Here is a 22,881-nt window from a genome sequence, read left to right on the forward strand (position 1 = left end):
TGAGTGCATTTTGTTACTTCTGCCGAAGTGCATCGCTTCACACATTTCAGGGTTAAATTTCATCTACCATCTATATGTAGTCCTAAATTGGTCAATTCCAATGAGGAGGAAATTCTTCACCCAAGTGATAGTGGAATTCTCTATGACAGAAGCCGATGCAGGCCACAAACGCTGAGATAGAGAGATAAATCTTTACATTATAAAGACCTCAAGGGGTATGGGAGAAAGGTATATTGTAGATGTCAAAACTATCTGTGAACACTGCTATATGTGTATGGGCCGAAGCCATTTTTGGAAGGTGAAAATTGATAGAATAAATTATAATCCTGGTTTAATCAGACTAGACAACTGTAAAGAAAATGTTTCTTTTCTTGTTCCTAAAGGTAAAAAGAAGGAGAAGTGTAAGGAGAAGAAAGGCAAGGAGCACGTTAAACTAAAACAGAAGAAAAAGAAAAAAAAGAAAAAGAGATCCAAGTATGGTGAGCGGAGATAACATTAGCTTGTGTTGTTTGAACAATGACTTGCATTATTTCCCTGCATTTACTGAGATAACATGCTTCAAGTCATGTCATGGAAATGTAACTGGATGCAAATTTGGCACTGAGTTAAAGGAGATAGTACACTGAATAATCAAAAGTTTATTTAACGCTTTGGATATGAAGTGTGGTAAAGGATGAGGGAGGCAAGTGGAGAAACAAAGATTCCAGGAGAGAATTCTGGAGCTTGGGGTTAAACTCCTAGCGGATATCTGTCAATGGTGCGGTGGAGGGAGTGAAGAACTTGCTTGCTCTTGAATTTTACTCCATTCTGTCAGCAAGCTGAGGGAGTCTGAACTGAAGCCGTGTTCCAAACCAGTAACACGTTTGGAGTTCTGAGAGAAGCTATCTATATTTTCCTTCATTTCATTTCCTGTACTAGTTGTTGTAAAAATCCCTCTCAGCAAGATTGCTACTTCAGCTACTAGTTTTTCTTTTAATAGTTACCTGAGAGCAATCATTTGGATATCTGCTGCTGGAAATGATAGGGGAGAAAGACAATCATGATTTTTCTTTCTAGCGATGAGCAAAGGACATATAAAGTGCAATGCTGGAATAGTGAATATCTCACATTACTGAATGTGTTCCTTCATTGTGACCTGAGACTTCAAAGAAGAGTTATGTGACTTACAGCAATTATGCATACCTTCAAGCAACAATAACTCAAAAAGAATAGTGACTGAACTGTAGCTAAGAAGTTAAGTTCAGGATTGTATAAGATTAAAAGAAAAGGCTTTTTAAGGTACCAGAAATCACACTAAATCTGAGAATTGGAACACTTGTAGAATACAGCAAGGGAAGACCAAGAAAGGGACAATAGGATATGAATGCAGACTAGCGAAATAAAAAACATATAACAGACGCTAGAAGGTTTTGAAACTATATATATATTATATATATATATATGGAAATGTTTCGCCAAAGCGAATGTGGATCTTTTACAGGAAGTCAGGAGAATTTGCCAGGGGAAATGGAGGAATGGCAGAGAGGCTAAATTAATATTATTTTGTGTATGTTTTTGCTGAGAAGATGCAAGAAATCTTGCAAAACTGGAGATCCTCATGGTTAGGCAAAATGAGGAGTTCAAGGAAATTGGTATTACTAAGATTATACTGGAGGAATTGATGAAGCTGAAAATCAATAAATATGCAGACTCTGATATTTGAGGATGTGATCTTCCTTAGATTTGTGATCTTCTTCATAAATTCTGTAGATTCTTCAGTGTTCATGCAGGTTGGAAGGCAGTCAAAACCTACCTACCTTATGACCTTGCCTTTGGCTATCACTAACCTTCAATTGATTTTACTGACACGGGAAACCCTACCTAAAGTACTATTGATCTGAAAATGTTCATTATACATGGGTGTGTGATCCATTCTGTTATGATACTTGACATTGTTCTATCATGGTAAACTGATAGATGCAGCTAATTAAATCATTTGGTGATGAGGTGTCTTATGGTGCACTTCTACTGATGGGTGAGAAGCAGGTGCTACCACAGCTGCTGCATATGAAGTAGTTACTTGGTGTTATTGTGTTGGTTTAGTGTGGACAACTGTTGCTAAGACTCTGTAGCTATTGATCGTCATGATGGCACACAGGTATGTCACCATTTTTCTCTGATCATTCAATGTAGTAGGTGAGACACTTAACATTTGGAACCTCATTGCCACACTTGCAATTGCCTCCACTTGAAGTGGAGTTTTAGGTGGCCTCCTGGTCGTCTGACACCATCTACTTTACTAAATGGATAATTCTGATGTATGCAACGGTCTTCCATCCTGTGAGGATGCTGGAGCCAATGAAATGACCTTTGTGGCTGAGTGTCAACGTGCTTGGGAGCTTTGTTTTTACGTGGATTGCTACATTGTTGATTTTGCTGGACTCAGTTAGCAACTCCCATTATCTTGGATCCATGGACAAACAGTTTGTCTCTTGATACAGAACCCAACACTCATGTATCAAAAGCAGTTTCCACTTTTGGCGAGTTACAACCCTTAGACAAAACAACTCCACTCTGATTCTGAGCATCTTTTTGCATGGCTGTGGAATATGGAATAAGGAAGCTCTCAAGAAAGGAAGCTATAACCTTTCTTCTTTGCTTTTGTGGCACTTTTCTAGAAGAACCAAATCAAGAATGCAGCAGCTCTGCATTGTCAGGTAATCAGGATTAAGCATTCAGCTCTCTAATTAACATTAAATTCCATGTCATGTTACTAATTAGTGACATTGAGAAGATGAGTTAATCCTGAAAGGATCCATATTGTGGCAATGAGCACATAAAATGGCCTGACTACTTTCAAGGTACATACTCAAGCTACTGAATGGCTTTCTCCTTTTCCTCTATTCCTAGCGCTCTCGTATTGAATAATTTTGATGTATGTTGAAAATTCACAAGTTTCTTCAGCCTAAATGGTTCCCTTTAACTTAATGGTCTTACTTTCTCCTCAGAATTGTTGGACTATGAAGGATTGAAAGATATTTCCCTGGAGTTTCTGGAAAGATGTTCATCTCCTCTAGCCAAATCTAGAAGTTCCCTTACCTTACGGTGTGGATCTATAGTGAAACCAGGCTATCTGTCACCAAAATTTCTTCTGTCCTCTGGATCGTTGATGGAGCTAAGTACAGATCATACTCCTAGACATGAATGTAAGTGTTGAAATTACAGGGATGAAGACGTCTTTGGTAGAATGGCAGTCTTCACCATTCATTATTAAATAATAATTTACTCTTTTCTGGATATGACGGCATTATCCCTGAAGAAGAACTATTTGCATTACTGGCCTTCAAAAATACAAGAGGTTTAGCTCTGCAATGCAATATTGTTTTGTTTGCGCAATATGCCAGATGTAATTGGTTAATTAATTGACTATTCCTTAGAGTTAAGTGGCAATTCATAATAGGACGACTGAGACACTTGAGACATTAGAAATGGCAACAATAAGGCTACTGGAATTGATAAACTGAGGAGAAGATAGGTAAGTTAGGACTTCGCAGTCTTGGGAAAGGCCATCTGTTAGAAAGACAAGCTTGTGCCAAATATTGAATTTTAATTCTCTGGCTGGAAACATGAGATTGAACTTTTGAAAAGACAAACATTTTGAAAGAGACTAAAGAGAATTCAAGGTAGACAAACAGGAGGCTGGAAGAACACAGCAAGCCAGGCAGCACCTGGAGGAACGGAGCTGTCAACCTTTTGGGTATTACCCTTCTTCAGGACTGGAGAGAATTCAACTCAAGATTGCTGACACTACTTTGCATTACTATACCTTCCACATTCCGAACTCTTTGCTCACAGGATGGTGCACTTCTTGATGAAGACATTTGTCAGCACTGGAACAATCTGAAACCAATGCCATCAAAGTTTGCAACAGTTTAAAACAAAGCTCTGTGATAACCCACATTCTATTACAACCTACCTGGCAGTGGTTATTAATGTTATCAAGCATTAACTGCCTGAGAAACTGGATGGAAACCTCTTCAACCTCAGTGCAAAAGCCAAGTTGATTATAGTAGATGTACACAACCATCCGTATGCTGATGACTGCACTGTTGTTCATTCTGTACCAGGTTTGCAAGGCTCTTGATGTATTCAATTCTGCATTTAAGAAATTTTGGCCTCTTCATTATTTGTTCTAAAACAAAGTATATGGTCAGGCAAATATTTGACTTTCCATATATGTTAAAGGAGAGACTCTGGAATATGTTAAGCACCTCTTGTACCTTGAGAGATGCATCTGTCAAAAGGTCCATTGATGAGGAAATCCAAAACTGAATCAGCTCGTTAGCTCATCCTTCTACAGACTACAGCAGTGAGAGTTTGACCAAAAGGCCTCTGCAAATCGACAAAGTGTACAGAGCAATTGATATAACACACTGCTGTATTGCTGTTAGATCTGGCTGTATGTCAATAATATATAAACTCAACCCTACCAGATGCTGTTTTCTCAACTCTTGAACAGTCAGTGCTCTATGGGAGGATGAAGAAAATGCTACAAGGGCACTCTGAAGCCTTTCTTGAAGTGTCACAGCAATGGCATTGATCTCTATGAAGAGAATGCTACCAATCTTACAAAATGGTAACAACTTGTCTATCAAGTTACATCACACACTGAGTATACATATCTGAATGATGAGGTATATCAGCAGCTGAGAATGGAAGTAAAGGAAGCAAGTACTGCACAACAGAAGACACCACCTTATGGGACATGCTGCCCAATTTGCTTAAAGTTCTACACGTCAGGAATCCACCTATACAATCAGATGGAGACCCACTGAAAACTTCCCCCTGAGGCATATTGACAAGGAATTATGGAAATCAACTGAAATATGCAACTACTAAACATGAATGATTAAAAGCTAATTACTTGGATAATTGAATCTTGGTTTTAAGATAGCTTTCCAGCTGAGCTTGTCAAGTTACAATTGGATTTACGCAATTATGTTTGAAGTACTGCCTATCATGACTGTGTACTTATAGTATTCTATATTTTATAATGACAGCTGTTTTGATTTTAAAAAATAGCTATAGCATCTAAAAGAAGTCTGCCAGAATTCACATAGTTGATTCTTGTTGATTCACCGTCTGCCAAAGGAAGCAGACAGGTCAATGTGTCATTTACAACTTGATTAACCCCTCCAACATCACAATGGATCCTTCAAGGTGTACAGATGAGCAGGAAACTGGAAGAAGCATAAAGGGAATTCTGGCCTAATTGACTGTGTGAAAGTGATTAATCAAAATTTAACATAGTAGCCATCTTATGACAGCATCAGAGAGGAGATTCTTAATATGGAGAGGACGATAAAGAAAGCTAGCTAAAGTTTCCTGTACTGAACCAGATTATCAAGGGGCGAAACTTGTAGTACCACAGAAGTGAAATAAAGACGTCTTGTAGAACATTGTCTTCTCAGTCCATTTGTGGAACAAACATCCATCTACTCAACTTCAGAAGTCAGTGTAGCCGCTGAATTCTGACTTTGTGTTCAATTTCTTCACCTCAAAGAGAAATCTTCAAGAACCATTAAAGGGCTGAACTGTCTTTCATCTTTAGCTATCTGTTATCAATATTCACTTTTAATCTTTGTATTTATATTTTATCTCATAACTGTATCATGTTTTTACTTACCAACTTTCAGGAGCAGTTATGTAAGAAACTGCCTTTCAAATTGAATCACTGAATAATCTCAAAGAGGCTAAATGAGCTATACAAATTCAGAACCGAAAGAACTGCGGATGCCATAAATCAGGAACAAAAACAGAAGTTGCTGGAAACGTTCAGCAGGTCTGGCAGCATCTGTGAAAGGAAAAAAGAGTTAATGTTTTGAGTCCAGTGAACCTTCCTCAGAACAATTCTGAGGAAGGGTCACTGGACCCGAAACGTTAACTCTGATTTTTTTTTTTCTTCACAGATGCTGCCAGATCTGCTGAGCTTTTCCAGCAACTTCTGTTTTCTTACAAATTCAGAGTTCAGTGACTACTGAAGGGAACTATTTGACCTCCCTGCCTGCCTGGTCATAACACATCTCAGAAGAGAATTTTTGAAGAGATGTACTTCTGATATCCTGAAAATAAACTAGGAGCAATATTGACATGAAAAAAGGAAGCAGATTATAAGGTATCACAGAAGTTGATTTGGAACAGAGATCAGCAAATAATTTCTCTATATAAGAAATTTCAACATCTGAATGAATAGCTGAAATGCTGGACAAAGAAACAGTTCAAATGGGAAAATTATAGGGTTGTTTTCTGGAAGAATGGGTGCAATTAAAGCAGAATCTCCTCATTCAAACATGTCTCGTTTTCCTGTGATGCTCATTGTTCTATTCAAATCAAATTGAGATGAATGGATCTCCGACCATGGAAAATGATTATGGAGGTTGGCTTGTTAGTGAAACTTCTGGAAGTCGGTTTTTAACTGAAGTCTGAGCTCTACTGCTGATATCTTCTGATAGGGGCATACTATCAAACATATATTTTACAAGCATTGTGCAGGTTTTAATTTGTATCCTTTTGGTAGTTTGACTTGGAAGGTGTAATTTAAGTTATTCTTGATGTGTTAACAGAAATATTTGATTCTCCTACTTAATGACAGAATTGTATTGGCTCCCTTACAATTAAAAACTGTACTGGATTGATGATAGTACCATCTAAGGCAGAGTGAAATAATGGAATAGTGATAACATCACTGGACTAGTAATCCAGAGGTGCAGGCTAACACTGTGGGGAAATGGGATCAAAATGACTATGGCACTTGGTGGAATTTAATTTCAGTTAGTAAATCTGGAATATAAAACCGGTTTCAGTCATGATGACTATGAAGCTAAACATGTGAACATCCGTTTGATACACTGATATCCTTTAAGAGAGGAAGGTCGGCTAGCTCCGTTGGATGACTGGCTGCTTTATGATGCAGAGTAATGCCAACAGCACAAGGTTGCCATAAAGATCCTGCTTTCTCAACCTCACCCCTCACCTAAGGCATGGTGACACTCAAATTAAACCCACTAGCAGTTGTTTCTCTCTCTAATGAGAGAGCAGCCTGGTGATTCTCTGGTGTAGTGGTGACCTTTACCGTTACTTGCCCGTTAGGGAAGGAAATCTGCCACCTTTACCCGCCTGACCTATGGGTGATTCCAGATCGACAGAAATAGATGACTCTGAACTTCTGTCTGAATTAAACTTGCAAGCTACTCATCGAGTAGTTCGGGATAGGCAACGAATATTGGCCTGGCCAGTGATGCTCATGTACCAAAGAAGAAGAAATAGAGGGAAAAAATGTACAGTAAGATGAAAAGTGTGGCTGTGATGCTATGTAAGCTGCTTTCTGTGATTTTATTGTTTTTCAGCAATAGGAAATACATTATCTTGTGGCTTCATATGAGTTTAGTGTCTGAAAAGTTCTAAAGGTTTGGCAGCTGCACTTATAGAGGTGAATTTAAGGGGTGCAGAGGAGGTTTACAGAGAAGTTGCCAGGAATGGCAAGTTTTAGTTATGAGAGTAAATGGCATAGATTGGTGTTGCTTTCTTTGGAGCAGAGAAGGCTGAGGGATGGTTTAAATTAGATACACAGAATTATCAGAAATCTAGAGTAAAGTAGATAGAAGGGAACTTGTTTCCTTAAGTGAAAAGATCAACAGGGGGGACAGAGATTTAAAGTGTTTAAAAAAATGAGAGGTGATTTCAGTAATGTTTTTTCCTTCAAATCTGGATCTCACTGCCTGCAAGAGTGGTAGAGGCAGAGTACTTACTGTATCTGAGCAATACGAGGATATACACTTGAAATTCAATAAGCTAGAAGGTTAAGAACGATGACTTGAAGAGTGGGATTCAGCTGCACATTCTGTGCCTGTACTGGCAAATGCAAACGTACCAATTGGCTGCCTTTCCTGCTAAAATTTTCCATGTTTCCGTGAAATGTGACGATGAAAAGATAGATGACAAATGTCATGAAATTAAACTGTAGAATATTAGTGAAGGAAAATTGCTTTACCTGCTCTATAACATTAAACATATTGGTGGAGATATTAGCCCACTTATTTATATATTCTAACACATGTGATTTTCTAGACTAGTATGTTAAGAGTGTCTGTATAAATATACAAATTAAGAGCAGGATTAGGCCACTTTGGCCCCTCCAGCTTTCTTCTCAACTCAATAAAATCATGACTGATGTCAATATTCCATATTCCCGTTTGCCACTAATAACCTTTGACCCAGTGCTTATCAAGAATCTATTGCATCTTTAAAATGTTCAAAGACTCTGCATTTGCTGCCTTTTAAAGAATAGAGTTCCAAGGACTGTCCAGAGTTTGTTGTGAGAAAGGATTTCTCCTCATCTCTGACTTAACAGAACGATCCATCTTTGTAAACAGTGACCTAGATTCTTATACAAGGTAAAACATCTTTTCTGCATCTACCCTGCCAAGACTTCTTGGGATAGTGATAGATAGAGTCATACAGCATGGAAACAGACCCTTCGGCCCAACCAGTCCATGCCGACCACATTCCCAAACTACACTAGTTCTACCTGCCTGCTCCTGGCCCATATCTCTCTGAACCTTTCCTGTTCATGTACCTGTCTGAGTGTCTTTTAAATGTTGTAACTGTACCTGCCTGTCCCACTTCCGCTGGCAGTTCATTCCACACATGAACCACCCTCTGGGTGTATTTTTCCCATTCTTACAACTCAAGCAGATACAAGCCTAGCTTGGTCAACAATTACTCATAAGACAATCCACCCATTCCAGGAATTAGTCAAGTAAACTTTCTCAAACTGCTTCCAATACATTTACAGCCATCATTAAATAAAGAGATTAATACTGTACATGGTACTCCAGATGGGGCCTCACCAATGCCCTATAAATTTCCCCAATAACCTCCTCACTATTATGTTCAAATACTCTTACAGGTTTGAACGGAAAAACATTCTATTGTCAAATTACTTGCTGTATGTTGTTCTGTTGTGAGGCATGCACAGGCATTTCTGTCCTCTGCGTACTGCATTGCTCCACTGAAGAGCAATGGCCTAATCACATTATCACTAGACTGTTAATCCCGACACCCAAATAATGTCCTGGGGTCCTGGATTTGAATCCTGCCACAGAATTTGCATTCAATAAAAATTCAATTTAAAAAAAATCAGGAATTAAAAATCTAACAATGACTACAAAACTCAAAATCCCATCTAGTTCATTAATGCCCTTTAGGGAAGGAAATCTGCCATCCTTACCTGATGTGGCAAACATGTCACTCCAGATCAATAGCAATATGGTTGTCTCTTAACTGCCCTCTGGGCAGTTAAGAATAGACAATAAATGCTGGCCTAGCCAGTGACACCCTCATCCTGTGAATGAATGGAAAAAAGGGATCACTGCCTCATCTTTAAATTAGACACTTTACAGCCTTTGAACTCAACGTTAAGTTCAGCAATTTCAGATCATCAGCTTTTGTTCAGTTTTGTTTATTTGGTTTTCCTTCCACCAGCAGCACAGTTGTTCTCAAGTATTTTTTTTCTTTTTCTTTCCTTACCCTCTCTTTGGCCTCTCGGGACTAACTTTTTTGTCACTCAATCTCTCCTGTTTCCCACTCTTCACAGAATTCCTTTTGGCCTTATCCCGACCACTGTTGCTTAAAACATTCTAACTTATCTCAGTTCTGAAAAGTCATAGACCTGAAATATCATTTCTCTTTGATTCCAAAGGTGCTGAGATTTTGTTCCAACATATTCTGCTTCTATTTCAGATTTCCAGCGTCCACATTATTTTGCACTCCAATTTCTCCATACTTGTATCGCTTCTTGCATGGTCACTACATCATCAATTATTCACTAAACATGTGTTTAACAATGAGGATTGTTTCCTGCTAATCACTGCTTGAACTGACCGGATTTCTCGAGCTATTGCAGAAGCTGATCATGAATCAAATGTGTTGCTATGGCTTTGGAGCCACATGTGGGCCTGTGGATTTTTTTCCTTGTTATTTATGTTGTTGTAAAGTAGCAGTGCTATCTGGTCACCGCTATGTTAGTTTTTAATTCCAGATATTTATTGATTCAAGTTTCACCAACTGTCCTAGTAGGATTCAATCACATGTGTTGAAACATTAGCTTGGTGTTCAGGATTACTGGTCTAGTGACAATACCACCACACCAACAGCTACCTGTCCTGAGTATGAGGCATATGGACAGGATTGTTAATTCCACCCCCCCACCCAATTGCAAACATTTTTATTTTTCTAAAGGTATCCTTTGCTTGAATTTAGGCAAGTTGTATCTAAATTGGATTGAAATTTGTAAAGATTTTTTAAATGGTCAACACATAGAGTAATTTAATGGCAGTTTTTTTTGTATCAGCTCTTTCTGATGAAGAGTTCTTTGATGGTTCCTCAACGGAAAGTGCATTGCTCAGTGAAGATTACAGTCAGGATCTGGACATCTCAACCAACCCGGACGAGTCTCAAGAGGAAGATGAAAACAATGCAACAGTGCGATGTGTCTGTGGAATGGATGAAGAAAATGGGTTTATGATTCAGGTAGTCAAAATAGTTTAAACATGTTAACATGCTTTTGTTCGCTTTTAATGTTTGAATGTTATGCTTTGACACTTTGTCATTTCAAGACCAAGCTGCTGATGGATTCTAGGTGTACTATATGGAGAAGATGCACCTTTGAATATCTTTTGAATCGCAGTCACAAAGTTGTCGTTCAGCACATAATGTCTGCACCAACCTTTTGATTGGCCACCATGATTTGGTGCCATTTGCCACCCCTTCGTCAATTAGTTCAGTTGGCTGGACAGTTGGCTTGTGTTGCAGTGATGCCACCAGTTTAAATCCTAAATAAAAACCAGTTCTGAGCAAGGGTCGTCGGACCTGAAAGGTTAACTCTGATTTTCTCTTCACAGATGTTGCCAGAGCCTTTCCAGCAACTTCAGTTTTATTTCAAATGCCACACCGGCCGAGGTTACCATTGAAAGGACTCTGCTTCTCAACCTCTCCTCTGGTCTGAGGTGTAGTAACCCTCCAGTTAAACCAGCACCAGTCCTCTCATTCCCTCTAATGAGAGTGTAATGCTATGGTCCTCTGGCACTATATCAACTTTACTTTTACTTTATTGATTATCCTGCGCATTATTTCTACTTATAGAATTACCTTTTGAAAAACTCGATTGATCCTGCTTCTACCACACTTCCAGGCAGTGCATTCCAAGCCCAAAAATCACTTGCTGTATGAAAAAGTTTCTTTTCACATCAGATTCACTTTGGCAAATTGCTTCAAACCCTGCATCTTTCAGTTCTAAGATAACATGGTGTAGAGCTGGATGAAGGGTCTTGACCTGAAACATTAGCTTTCCTGCTTGGCCTGCTGTGTTCATCCAGCTTTATACCTTGTTATCTGAGATTCTCCAGCATCGGCAGTTCCTACTATCTCATCTTCCAGTTCTAGATTTGTTTGCAAGCGATACAGTTTCTACCTCTCATGATTTTGAAAACTTCAGTCAACTCTCTTCTTAGCCTTCCCTTTTTGAGGAAGGAGACTCTTTTCCTAGTCTGTCTTTATGGCTGAAGTTTCTCACCCCTGGTGCCAGTCTCTTAAACCTCTTCTGCAGATCTTCATATCCTTCCCAAAGTGTGGCACTCAGAACTGTGCACAGTACTCCAGGTTTGATCTAACTAATGTCTTGTACAGGTCCAGCATAACCCGTCTGCTCTTGTACTTTGTGTCCCTATTTCTGAAGCCTAGAATATTAATGCTTTACGAATATTTCTATCAATCTTGCCACCTTTAATAACTTGCACACATATCTACGCAGGCTTCTCTATAGCTGTGAACCTTTTTCAATTCTATCCTTTATTTTATGCTCTCAGTCCACATTCTGTTGACCACCTCTCTCCTTCACATTGAACTTCATGCACCACCTGTATGCCCACTCTATCACTTGTCAGTGCCCTTTTGAAGTTTTTAATTCACGGTATAGTAAACATTGTGCATTTATGACTCAGTTAATAAAGGGTTATGATTGAATGAATGGAATCGCTGTATGTAAACATACAGCGCTTGTGAGTGAGTTGGTAAAGACAATCATAATACAATACCTCAGAAAGACAAATATTTTTCAGGGCTTCAAGGAAAGACTGAGACTATAGAATTGGCTGTATTCCTCTTTCAGAGAGCATGAACATGCCAGGCCTCATGACCTGTGTTGTAAACATTTCATGATTTTGGAACTTCCAGCATTTTCTTATTTCAGACTTGTAGCACCCTCTGCATTTGGCTTTTATGTTATGAAGATGAACAGAGGCGTCTTCAAGGCCTTTAAATATTTGCTTATGTAGAGTCAGGCATGCCACACACTATGAGCATGGTGCTTTATAAATTCTATTATAAGCTTTGAAATTTGCAAGGCATTGTGTTTGCAATATGTTGTACTAAAGGAATATAGATTCAGTACAGGGAAAGACATTCATCCTACTTTTTCATTGTCTACTCTTTGAAAAAGCTCTTCAATTACACTCACTCCCTGCTGTTTCTCCGTAATCTTGCAATAATTTTGTTTGGTATTTGTTTATTTTGGGGAGGTGGTGCTCTCTTTCAGGTCTTGTAATGGTGTTGCCAGGTTTGCATCAATATTTTCTAAGAGACTCCTGCATAGAAAAAAGTCGGGTGATGTAGCACTGAGTTTGACAGCATAAACTAGGAATAAAATAACATATTGCCTTGTTGAATAGCTTGTGTCATTTGTGGAGTTTCATGTATTATTGTTTTACATGTTAATCTTTTTTGCCGCCTTTTCCTTTTCTCTCTTCTGCTGTCTCCCACCCACTGAAGTGTGAAGAGTGCCTTTGCTGGCAGCACAGCATCTGTCTGGGTTTATTGGAAGACAGCATTCCAGACCAATATATCTGCTACCTCTGCCAGGATCCACCAGGTACCTCCTGACATTGATTCCCTGCTAATAACGGATTCAAGCTGTGTGTGAAAATTAATTAAAAGTTAAATAAAAGCAAAGTACTGCAGATGCTAGAAATCTGAAATAAAAACAAAGTGTTGGAGAAACTGAGCTGCATCTTTGAAGAAACAGAAAACTTTTCACATTCAATCTGACTTTTGAAGAAATGTTAACACTTTCTCAAATTAGTACTGTTTTGTTGCACACACCTGTTTAAATTTATTCCTATTGTACTGGCTGAATGTTTGTACACTTCAAATAATTTACCAGCTATGTTTGTCTCGCTGCAGATACAGCTGATCTGCTTAGTATTTCCAACAATTTTAGTTTAGATTTACAGCATTGTCAGTATTTCACTTTTGAATATCATTCTTACTGCAAAGATTTTCAGAATTTTGATTCCTAAAGAAGTTGCAGTTCCAAAAGTATCAGTATCACTTTCTTTTCTGATGGAAATTTCAATTTCCATGACTTGTTTTGGTGATTTTAAACTTCCTTTAGGTGAACCAGATCTCGTTAAGTCATTTTTGATCTCTAGTCAGCACAGCTATATACTAAGGAAGAGAATGAAGTGGAGACTTCTGTGGAGCGAATTATCAGAATTTAAGTGCCTTTGTGATAGAAGGTGCAGTGACCAATGACAGGATGGAGCGAGTGTGAAAAACATTAGCAGAATTGGATGAACAAAAATTAAGAACATCATAAATAGCAGCAGAAGTAGATCACTTATCCCCAAAATCCTTGTCCACCATTTGTTAGATCATGACTGATCTGATTATGACTTCAATTCTACTTTTCTGCTGATCCTTCATGCCCTTTGACTGTTTTGTAGATCAGAAACCTGGCTGTTATTCTTTAATATATTCAGTGATGCAATTTCCTGACCTGTGACAGTGAATTCCAAAGACCAGTATCTCTGAGAGAGGAAATTCCTCCTCAACTCCATCTTAAGTGCAAAGTATCATTTCATGAAACTGCTCTTTAGTTCTAGATTTGCCACAAGGAGAAACCTTCTCAGCTGTTAAACTTCCTCAAAACTTTACATTTCAAATGATTGCGTCATTTTTTTAATCACCAATGGATAAAGACTCAATCTGTCTTCGTAAGATGAACCTTTCATTCCCAAGAATCAGTCAATTGAACATTCTTAAATGCTTCTAATGCAAGAATGTCCATTATTAAATAAGGTATGTAAAATTGTGTGCACAGGTCTCAAGGTGATATCATTAATGCCATGTAACAAGAACTGCTAACTTGTATACCTCATTCCCAAGGTTGACTGTTTTAGATAAAGCTCAGAGGCAAGGAGAGATGAAACTGGAAATGTTTGAATATGAGGATGAAAATTTCAAACTTGAACCTTTTGGGCGTCTATATCCTTCATAATTTTGAATACAGTATCAGAGCTCCCTTCTCAGATTTGTCTTTATAACTAGAGTTCTTCGTCCCTAGAACCACTTTTATAAAAGTTTTCCGCACCCTCTCCAATAGCAGCATGCAGAACTGGAGGCAGTACTGCAGCTGGAGCTGAAGCAGTGTCGTTCAGCTCATTGTGTCTGTAGCAGTTTTTTGAAGAAGCTGTCCACTAAGCCTAAAGTCCTTATTCTACTCCTACAAATTTGATTTTTAATGTTACCATTAAATCTGCCTCTATTTCCCTCTAATACCAGATATTCCAGGTCATAATGACATACATACATTAAAAAAAGTCTTCAGCTTCTCTTTTATCTTGAATATTCACTAGTTACCAACCCTGTTGCCAGTAGAAATGTTTTCTCTTCATTTGCCGATCAGAATGCTTCATAGTTTTGAAGACCTCGAGTAAATCTCCCTTTGACCGACAAAGCTCAAGGAGAATAACCCCGGCTTCTTGCAAGTCTCTACATAACTGAAGTTCCCAGTACCTCATAACATTCCAATAAACACCTTCTGCATACTTTTCAAGGTCCTCATTGATTGTGATTGCTTTGAAGAATCCTGAGAATATTAGCAAGGTGTTACATAAATGCAATATCCTTTATTTCTGGAGGTCAGAGATGGAATGCCAAATGTTGCTATGACAAGGAGTGGCTAAAAAATGGTCACGTGTATGGACTGTCCTTTCTGAAGGAGAACTACTCCCAGCAGAATGCAAAGAAAATAGTATCAACTCATCAGCTCCTGGCTGATGTGTACAGTGTGACTGAAGTGCTCCATGGGCTTCAACTGAAAATCAATATTCTGCAGTAAGTATTTTTAAGCACAAACAGCAGATGTGTTTTGCTGTGCTACCTGTTTTCTCTTAACACTGAATTTGCATGACATAAGTTTTGAGTGTCAGGATAAAGCCCAAACTAGTTCAAAATAATGTTAATTTCTTGCAGTGAACCAATGCTCGAACTCTCGATAATTGATAGTGAATGGTATTCTGTAATTATGGGTTTATGACATGTTTGTGGATTGTAGGCTAAGAAATCATCACTCTTTTGTGTTCTGCATGCAATATGCCACCTTAATTGCATACCAAACCCTGTTAGCAATTAAATTCAGAGGGCAATTGTGGTGTCAACTACGTTGCTGTGGGTCTGGAGTCAGGTGGGCCAGTCCATGGAAAGATGGCAGTTTCCGTCTCTAAAGGGCATTAGAGAACCACATGTGCTCTTCTGACAGTCGACAATGGTTTCATGGTCATCATCATATCTTTAATTTCAATAAAAATCTGGAATAAAATTTCACCATATGCCATAGTGAGATTTGATCCCATGTCTCCAGAATTCCACCACTGCCACTTATACTGGCTGCCTATTGTAGTGGTCGGCTGTTATGCTGAAGCTCAGGAGGGATGAGTTGTGTTTAAGTGGAAAGCAACAAAATCAAAGGGGGCGGCACCAGACACCCGGGTTTGATTCTACCCTTGGGTGACTGTCTGCTTGAAGTTTGCACATTCTCTCCATGTCTGCATGGATTTCCTCTGGGGCTCTGGCTTCCCCCCGCAATCCATAGACATGCAGGCTAGGTGGATTGGCCATGCTAAGCTGCCCATAGTGTCTGGGGATGGATCTGTGTGGGATACTCTGAGGGTCATTGTGGACTTATTGGGCTGAAGGGCCTGTTTCCATACTGCAAGGGATTCTATGATTCTACTTGAACGTTAACTGAGTTTCTGGATTATTAGTGAGTGATAATACCACTGATAGATCATTCCCTCCTCAGTATGGTGCTATATTTTGACGTTATGGTTGATTAGTCTGCAATTATGACACGTATAAAAGATTGCCTCAACACTGTTGAAAAAGTAGAATGGTATGAAATCTTCTTGGCCTTTCTACCTCAAGGAGCAGAAAGCAACCAGATCTACATCTTTTGGTCCAGTCATGCAAGAAATCCACTCAAGAGCAAACTACAGGAGAAAAGCTCATGGAATGTACAGACAGTATTAAGCAAGCTGAAAGCATCTGTCATAATCAGAGTCACAGAGAAAGACCAAGTCCCAGCAAGAGAGTAGAAGGAACCTATATCACTAGTGAACACAGCTACCAGAAGCCTCATGGCTGCAGCCTTGAGCAAAACCCTACAACAGACCAAAACTGTTCAGAAGATGAGGACACCAATAATTTAAATTATAAAACGGATCAGAATTCTATATTCAATGGAGTTGAAAGGCACACTGTTCAAGAAATGGGCATCCTAACTGGAGAGGTATGTTGAAGCGTTGTTGTTTTTCTTCGTTTGTCAATACGTTTTCTGTCTGCTGTTTAGGATTTTCAACATTATTTGTAATTTGTTTTCTCTACCACATCTGAAGTGCATCCCTCCTGAAGATGCCTTTTTTTAATAAATTAACTTATTTTTCTAATCAGCCTGTTCAGAGATTTTATTACACATTCTGAAGCATGTGGGACTTGAAGCCAATTCTCTCAATCCACAGGTAGGGACATTACCATTGCACCACAAGAACCCCATCCTGCATCTCTTTTAACATACTCTCTGTTCTTTGCAATGGCTGGCATTTATGTAGTTGCCCTCATTTAATTGAAAAGTCCCAAAGTGCTTCAAGATATAGCCAGAAAACAGTGAATGACTGACTAGTGAGGGAGCTGCTAGGTCTTGAGAAATTAGTGTCAGCAGAAAGTAGCAAGCCATGTAGAGCTTCCACAATCATAACAACTTTAGTTTAGATCTTTGTTCCTGAACTTTGCCAAAGTAATTAAGTCGGGACAAGCTGTGGTACAGCAACGTCATTGAACTAACAGTTTAGAGGCTCACACTGATATTCAGGGAATGTGTGTTCAAATCTTGTTATTACAGTTGTTGGAATTTGAATTGAGTGAAGTTGAGAGGTTGATTAGTGTGCAGCAGAGACGTTCCTGTGAAAATGAGGAATAGAAAAGGCAAGATTAGGGAGCCATAGATGACGGGTGAAATTGAGAGATTAGCCAAGAGAAAAAAGGAAGCATACATGAGGTCTAGGTGACTGAAGACAGACGAAGCTTTGCAAGAATATCGGGAATGTAGAGCGAATCTGAAAAAAGGGATTAAGAGGGCTAAGAGAGGACATGAGATATTGCTGGCAAACATGGTTAAGGAAAATCCCAAAGCCTTTTATTCAAATATAAAGAGCAAGAGGGTAACTACAGAAAGGATTGGCCCACTTAAGGACAAAGAAGGAAAGTTATGTGCTGAGTCAGAGAAAATGGGTGACATTCTTAACGAGTACTTTGTATCGGTATTCACCAAGGAGAGGGACATGACGGATGTTGAGGTTAGGGATAGATGTTTGCTTAGTCTAGGTCAAGTTGACATAAGGAAGGAGGAAGTGTTAGGTATCCTAAAAGACATTAAGGTGGACAAGTCCCCAGGTCCAGAGGGAAGCGAGAGAGGAAATAGCCAGGGCCCTAACAGATATCTTTGCAGTGTCCTTAGACACGGGTGAGGTTCCAGAAGACTGGAGACTTGCTAATATTGTCCCCTTGTTAAAAAAGGGCAGCAAGGATAATCCAGGTAATTATCGACCGGTGAGCCTGACGTCAGTGGTAGGGAAGCTACTGGAGAAGATACTGAGGGATAGGATCTATTCCCATTTGGAAGAAAATGGGCTTATCAGTGATAGGCAACATGGTTTTGTACAGGGAAGGTCATGTCTTAGCAACTTAATAGAATTCTTTGAGGACGTGACAAAGTTGATTGTTGAGGGAAAGGTTGTAAATGTCATATACGTGGACTTCAGTAAGGCGTTTGATAAGGTTCCCCATGGCAGGCTGATGGAGAAAGTGAAGTCACTTGGGGTCTAGGGTGTGCTAGCTAGATGGATTAAAAAACTGGCTGGGCCACAGGAGATAGAGGGTAGTAGTTAGAAGGGAGTTTCTCAAATTGGAGACCTGTAACCAGTGGTGTTCCACAGGGATCTGTGCTGGGACCACTGTTGTTTGTGATATATGTAAATGATCTGGAGGAAGGTGTAGGTGGTCTGATCAGCAAGTTTGCTGATGACACTAAGATTGGTGGAGTAGCTGATAGTGAAGTGGACTGTCAGAAATTACAGCAGAATATAGATAGACTGGAGAGTTGGGCAGATAAATGACGGAGTTCAATCCGGGCAAATGCGAGGTGATGCATTTCAGAAGATCAAATTCAAGGGTGAACTATACAGTAAATGGAAAAGTCCTAGGGAAAATTGATGAACACAGAGATCTGGGTGTTCAGGTCCATTGTTCCCTGAAGGTGACAACACAGGTCAATAGGGTGGTCAAGAAGGCATATGGCATGCTTTCCTTCATTGGGCGGGGTATTGAGTACATGAGTTGGCAGGTCATGTTGCAGTTGTATAGGACTTTGGTTCGGCCACATTTGGAGTACTGTGTACAGTTCTGGTCGCCACATTACCAAAAGGATATGGATGCTTTGGAGAGGGTGCAGAGGAGGTCACCAGGATGCTGCCCGGTATGGAGGGTGCTAGCTATGAAGAGAGATTGAATAGATTAGGATTATTTTCATTAGGAAGACGGAGATTGAGAGGGTCCTGATTGAGGTCTACAAAACCATGACGGGTATAGTCAGGGTGGATAGCAAAAAGCTTTTTCCCAGAGTGGGGGACTCAATTACTAGGGGTCATGAGTTCAAAGTGAGAGGAGGAAAGTTTAAGGGAAATATGCATGGAAAGTTCTTTACGCAGAGGGTGGTGGTTGCCTGAAACGCATTGCCAGCGGAGGTTGTAGACGCAGACACGTTAGCGTCTTTTAAGATATATTTGGACAGGGAGCAAATGGACATAGACTGTTAGAAAATAGATGACAGGTTAGACAGTGGATCTTGATCGGCGCAGGCTTGGAGGGCCGAAGGGCCTGTTCCTGTGCTGTAGGTTTCTTTGATGCAACTGTGGTTGTTTGTCTCTGGAAAGACGCGAGGTAGTTGTAGCATAACTGCGCTAATAATCCACTGCAGCAGGTGGTAGAATTTATATGTGACTAAGAAATCTGAAGTGGAAGTTTTTCTCAGCCCTGAGTCTGATAAGGTCACAGAATGAAGGCTGGCTGGAGGATTTCAGTCATCAGCCACAAGCAGCCCAGTAGCACCATCACTGACCAAATTTGCCAGGTCCTAAATGGCATTGCTGGTAGGCTGTATTTTCAGCAGACAGTGACCGAACCAACAATAGGGAAAAATGTACTCAACCTTGTCTTCCTTCAATCTTCTCTCTATGATGGTATCATTAGGAATGATTACCACTCTAAACTTGTGAAAGCAAAGTCCTGTTTTCACACTGAGGACACATGTTGTATGGTACTATAACTGTCCTAAATAGGATAGATTTCCAGCTGTCCTCGCAATTCAAATCTGTGGACCAGCAGCAGAATTATACTCAAACACTATTGGCAACCTCATGGCCCAGCATATTCCCAACTCTGTTACCATCAAGCTAAGGTATAATTATGAGTGCAGGAGCAGCATCAGGTCTACTTGCAAACCAGACACCGTAAGTAGCATATAATAAAGTTTCAATCCTGCAACCGAAAGAACAGATCTAAGCTCTGCAGTCTCACCACATCCTGTCATGAATTGTGGTGGACAATCAAAAAATCCTAAAAATATGAGGAATTTCCACAAATTTCCTCATGCTTAACAATGCAGAATCCTAGCATGTCAGTACAAATGACAAGATTAAAGCATTAGCGACCATCTTCAGCCAGACCTGCTAAGTGGATGTTTCATCTCAGTGTCCTCCTGAAATGCCCAGCTTCACAGACACCAGTCTTGAGCCAATTTGAGACACACGCCCCCACATAATACCAAGAAACAGCTATGGGCCTCGATAAAATTCCAGCAATAGTACAGAAGACTTGAGTTCCAGAACTAGCAGTGCTAGTAGCCAAGTTGTTCCAGTCAAAACAGTACTGGCACCTACCTGGCAGTGTGGAAAATCCTCCAAACATCTTAACCACAAGGAGGAAGTCAAGTCAATTTCAGCTTCAGCACTGCACTTTTGACCATTTACAAAGTGATGGAACGTGTGATCGACTGCTAACAAGTGACACTAAGCAATAACCTGCTCACTAATATTCAGTTTGGTTCTGACAGGACCACTCAACTCCTGACCTCATTGCAGCCTTAGATCAAACATTGACCACCCAGCTGGTCTGCAGAGGAGAGGGAGGAGTGATTGCTCTGAACATCAAGGCAGTATTTGACTGTATACAGCATCATGGAGCTCTAGCAAAAGTGGAGTCAGTGAAAATTAGGGTCTTCACTGTTTGGAGTTATGACTAGCTGAAAGGAAGGTGGTTGTTGAAGGTCATGCATTTAGTCCTAGGGCATTACTTCAGGAGTTCCTCGAGGAATTTTCCAATCAGCCTGTTCAGAGATGTTGTTATGGTAGGATTTGAATCCAGCCCTCCTGGCTCAGATGTAAGGATGCTACCACTGCTGTGCAAAAACCCTGAAGTTCCTCAGGGTAGCATCCTTGGCCTGATCATTTGCTCAATCATTTGTCAACTCTCAGTTATAAGGTTAGAAGTGGGCATATTCATTGTGCATCGATCAATGTTCACCATTCCTGACCCCTCGGATACTGTAACAATTCATCTCCAACATGACCTGGACGTATTAACTGACCTGGGGTGCTGAGTGATGACTAATATCTGTACCATACAAGTGCCAAGCAATGACCATCTCCGGTAGGAGAGAATTTAACTGTTAGTCTTGACATTCAATCTCATTATCAACACTGAATCATCCACTGCCAACATCCTAGGGCTTACCATTGACTGGAAACTGAAACAGAATTGGACTAGCTATATAAGTACTGTGGCTCTGAGAGGAGATCAGAGGCCCAGATCTCTGTGGTAATTTATTCCACCTCTGACTTCTCATTGGCTGTCCATCATCTGCAAGATGTGTGATAGAATATTCCCTATTTGCCTGGTTGAGTGCCACTCCAAGAGGCTTGATACATGCAGGACAAACCAGCCCACTTGATAGACTGCCATCTACCTCTCAAACATTCACCTCTTCCACTTTGCTGCTGCCTTTGTGTGTACCATCTCTCAGATGTACTTCAGCAACTCGCCATGCTTCTTACACAACACCTTCCAAGCTTATGTCCTCTAACACCCACTGTGGCTATATCAATACCCTGGATCTATTTTCTGACAGTACTGTGGGTGTACCTACTTCATATGAACTACACCTGCTCAATAAGGTGTCTCCCCACCACTTAAAGGTTAGGGACAAACACGTCTGATTCCTCACTGTGGATATTTTGACAAGATACAATTTGTTTCAGTGTCTGTATCAACCAGGATTCCAACGGTAGATCCCTGCTCAGTGACCCCTGCTTTAAGTCTGGAGGCTGGATGAGTTCTGTTCAGTTAAGATTCCTCTGGAGTTGAATAGCTTGCTGACATTCAGTATCAAGAACTGTATGCAGATAATAGCTTTATGGCCCAGGATTTAGAGAAAACAGATACCCCCTGACAAAAACAAAGTTGAGTGAAAAGCTCAGCAGGTCTGGCAGCATCTGTGGAGGAGAAAACAACATTAAAGTTTCATGTCTGGTGACCCTTGCTCAGAACCCGGGATCTTTTATACATATCCTACAAAGTAGAAGTCTCAGCTTAACAGGCCAATTACCTTTTGTTTTCCAGAGACCAGATTACAAAGTTGTTATTATGGGTATACAAAGCCCTCAGTAGACCATACCTTATTACTGAGAGCAGTTCTGGGGGAATCAAAATAACTGGCCCTGAAGGAGCTCTGTGTAGATTTACAGATAATAGTTGATCTGCAGGGATGAAATTAAAAGATGAGGTTACATAAGTTAAAGTTTTGTTTCCTAGGAGATAAGGCAGGTAGAAATTGTTTCTAGTTGAGGTATGAAGGACTTGGAGGCATAGTGTGTAAAGCCTAGAACCAGACTGTTCAAAAGTGATTGCACGTGAGGAATGGTAGATGCTCTGCATTACCTTAATTAAACAGCAGTTGATGCCAGGTCAATGTTAATGTTAAAACAAAGAATTGCATTTTTTTAATTGAATAATGATGTTGTTGGATACAAGATAAGAAAATCTACGGTGAATAACAGAGGATGTCCATGTGGCCAAATGGCCTACTACTGTTCCTGTGTTCCTAGACAATTGCTCCAAAAGTGGAGGATTTCTGCAGAATTGTCAGGCCAGAATGACATGCCAGTCCATGCTGTTCTCTCTGTATTAACAAACTAAGCCAAGCAATGTGTTAAGGAACCAGGAAAGGCTATTGAAGCAGATATTAGCAATGTTTTTTAAGTGACAAATGAGTAGTTTCTTTGGAAGAATTCATGGAATATGTCTGAAAAGGTGGATAATGACTTTCTTATGATTTTAAGAGCTCAGCTCTGGGATTGATGCAGGAAAACATTTTGAGACAGACCTGCTTTAAATGCC

The 22,881-nt window shown here is 39.9% G+C and overlaps 1 protein-coding gene across 6 annotated transcripts in view; it reads left to right on the plus strand.

The window, feature by feature from the left end:
- phf20l1 (PHD finger protein 20 like 1) overlaps positions 1 to 22,881 on the plus strand; it is a 119,060-nt gene that overhangs the window by 82,343 nt on the left and 13,836 nt on the right. For 5 of the 6 annotated variants that reach the window (XM_048528396.2, XM_048528400.2, XM_048528398.2 and 2 more), the window contains 6 exons: positions 384 to 479; positions 2,988 to 3,185; positions 10,391 to 10,569; positions 12,865 to 12,964; positions 15,015 to 15,210; positions 16,300 to 16,663. In XM_048528396.2, the coding sequence (XP_048384353.1) occupies positions 384 to 479; positions 2,988 to 3,185; positions 10,391 to 10,569; positions 12,865 to 12,964; positions 15,015 to 15,210; positions 16,300 to 16,663 (1,133 nt within the window). Of the gene's footprint in view, positions 1 to 383; positions 480 to 2,987; positions 3,186 to 10,390; positions 10,570 to 12,864; positions 12,965 to 15,014; positions 15,211 to 16,299; positions 16,664 to 16,824; positions 16,870 to 22,881 lie in introns of those variants that run through there. The other variant, XM_059646172.1, reaches the window with a different exon arrangement.

This window comes from Stegostoma tigrinum, chromosome 5 (genome assembly GCF_030684315.1).
Source record: "Stegostoma tigrinum isolate sSteTig4 chromosome 5, sSteTig4.hap1, whole genome shotgun sequence".
NCBI classification, from domain to species: domain Eukaryota; kingdom Metazoa; phylum Chordata; class Chondrichthyes; order Orectolobiformes; family Stegostomatidae; genus Stegostoma; species Stegostoma tigrinum.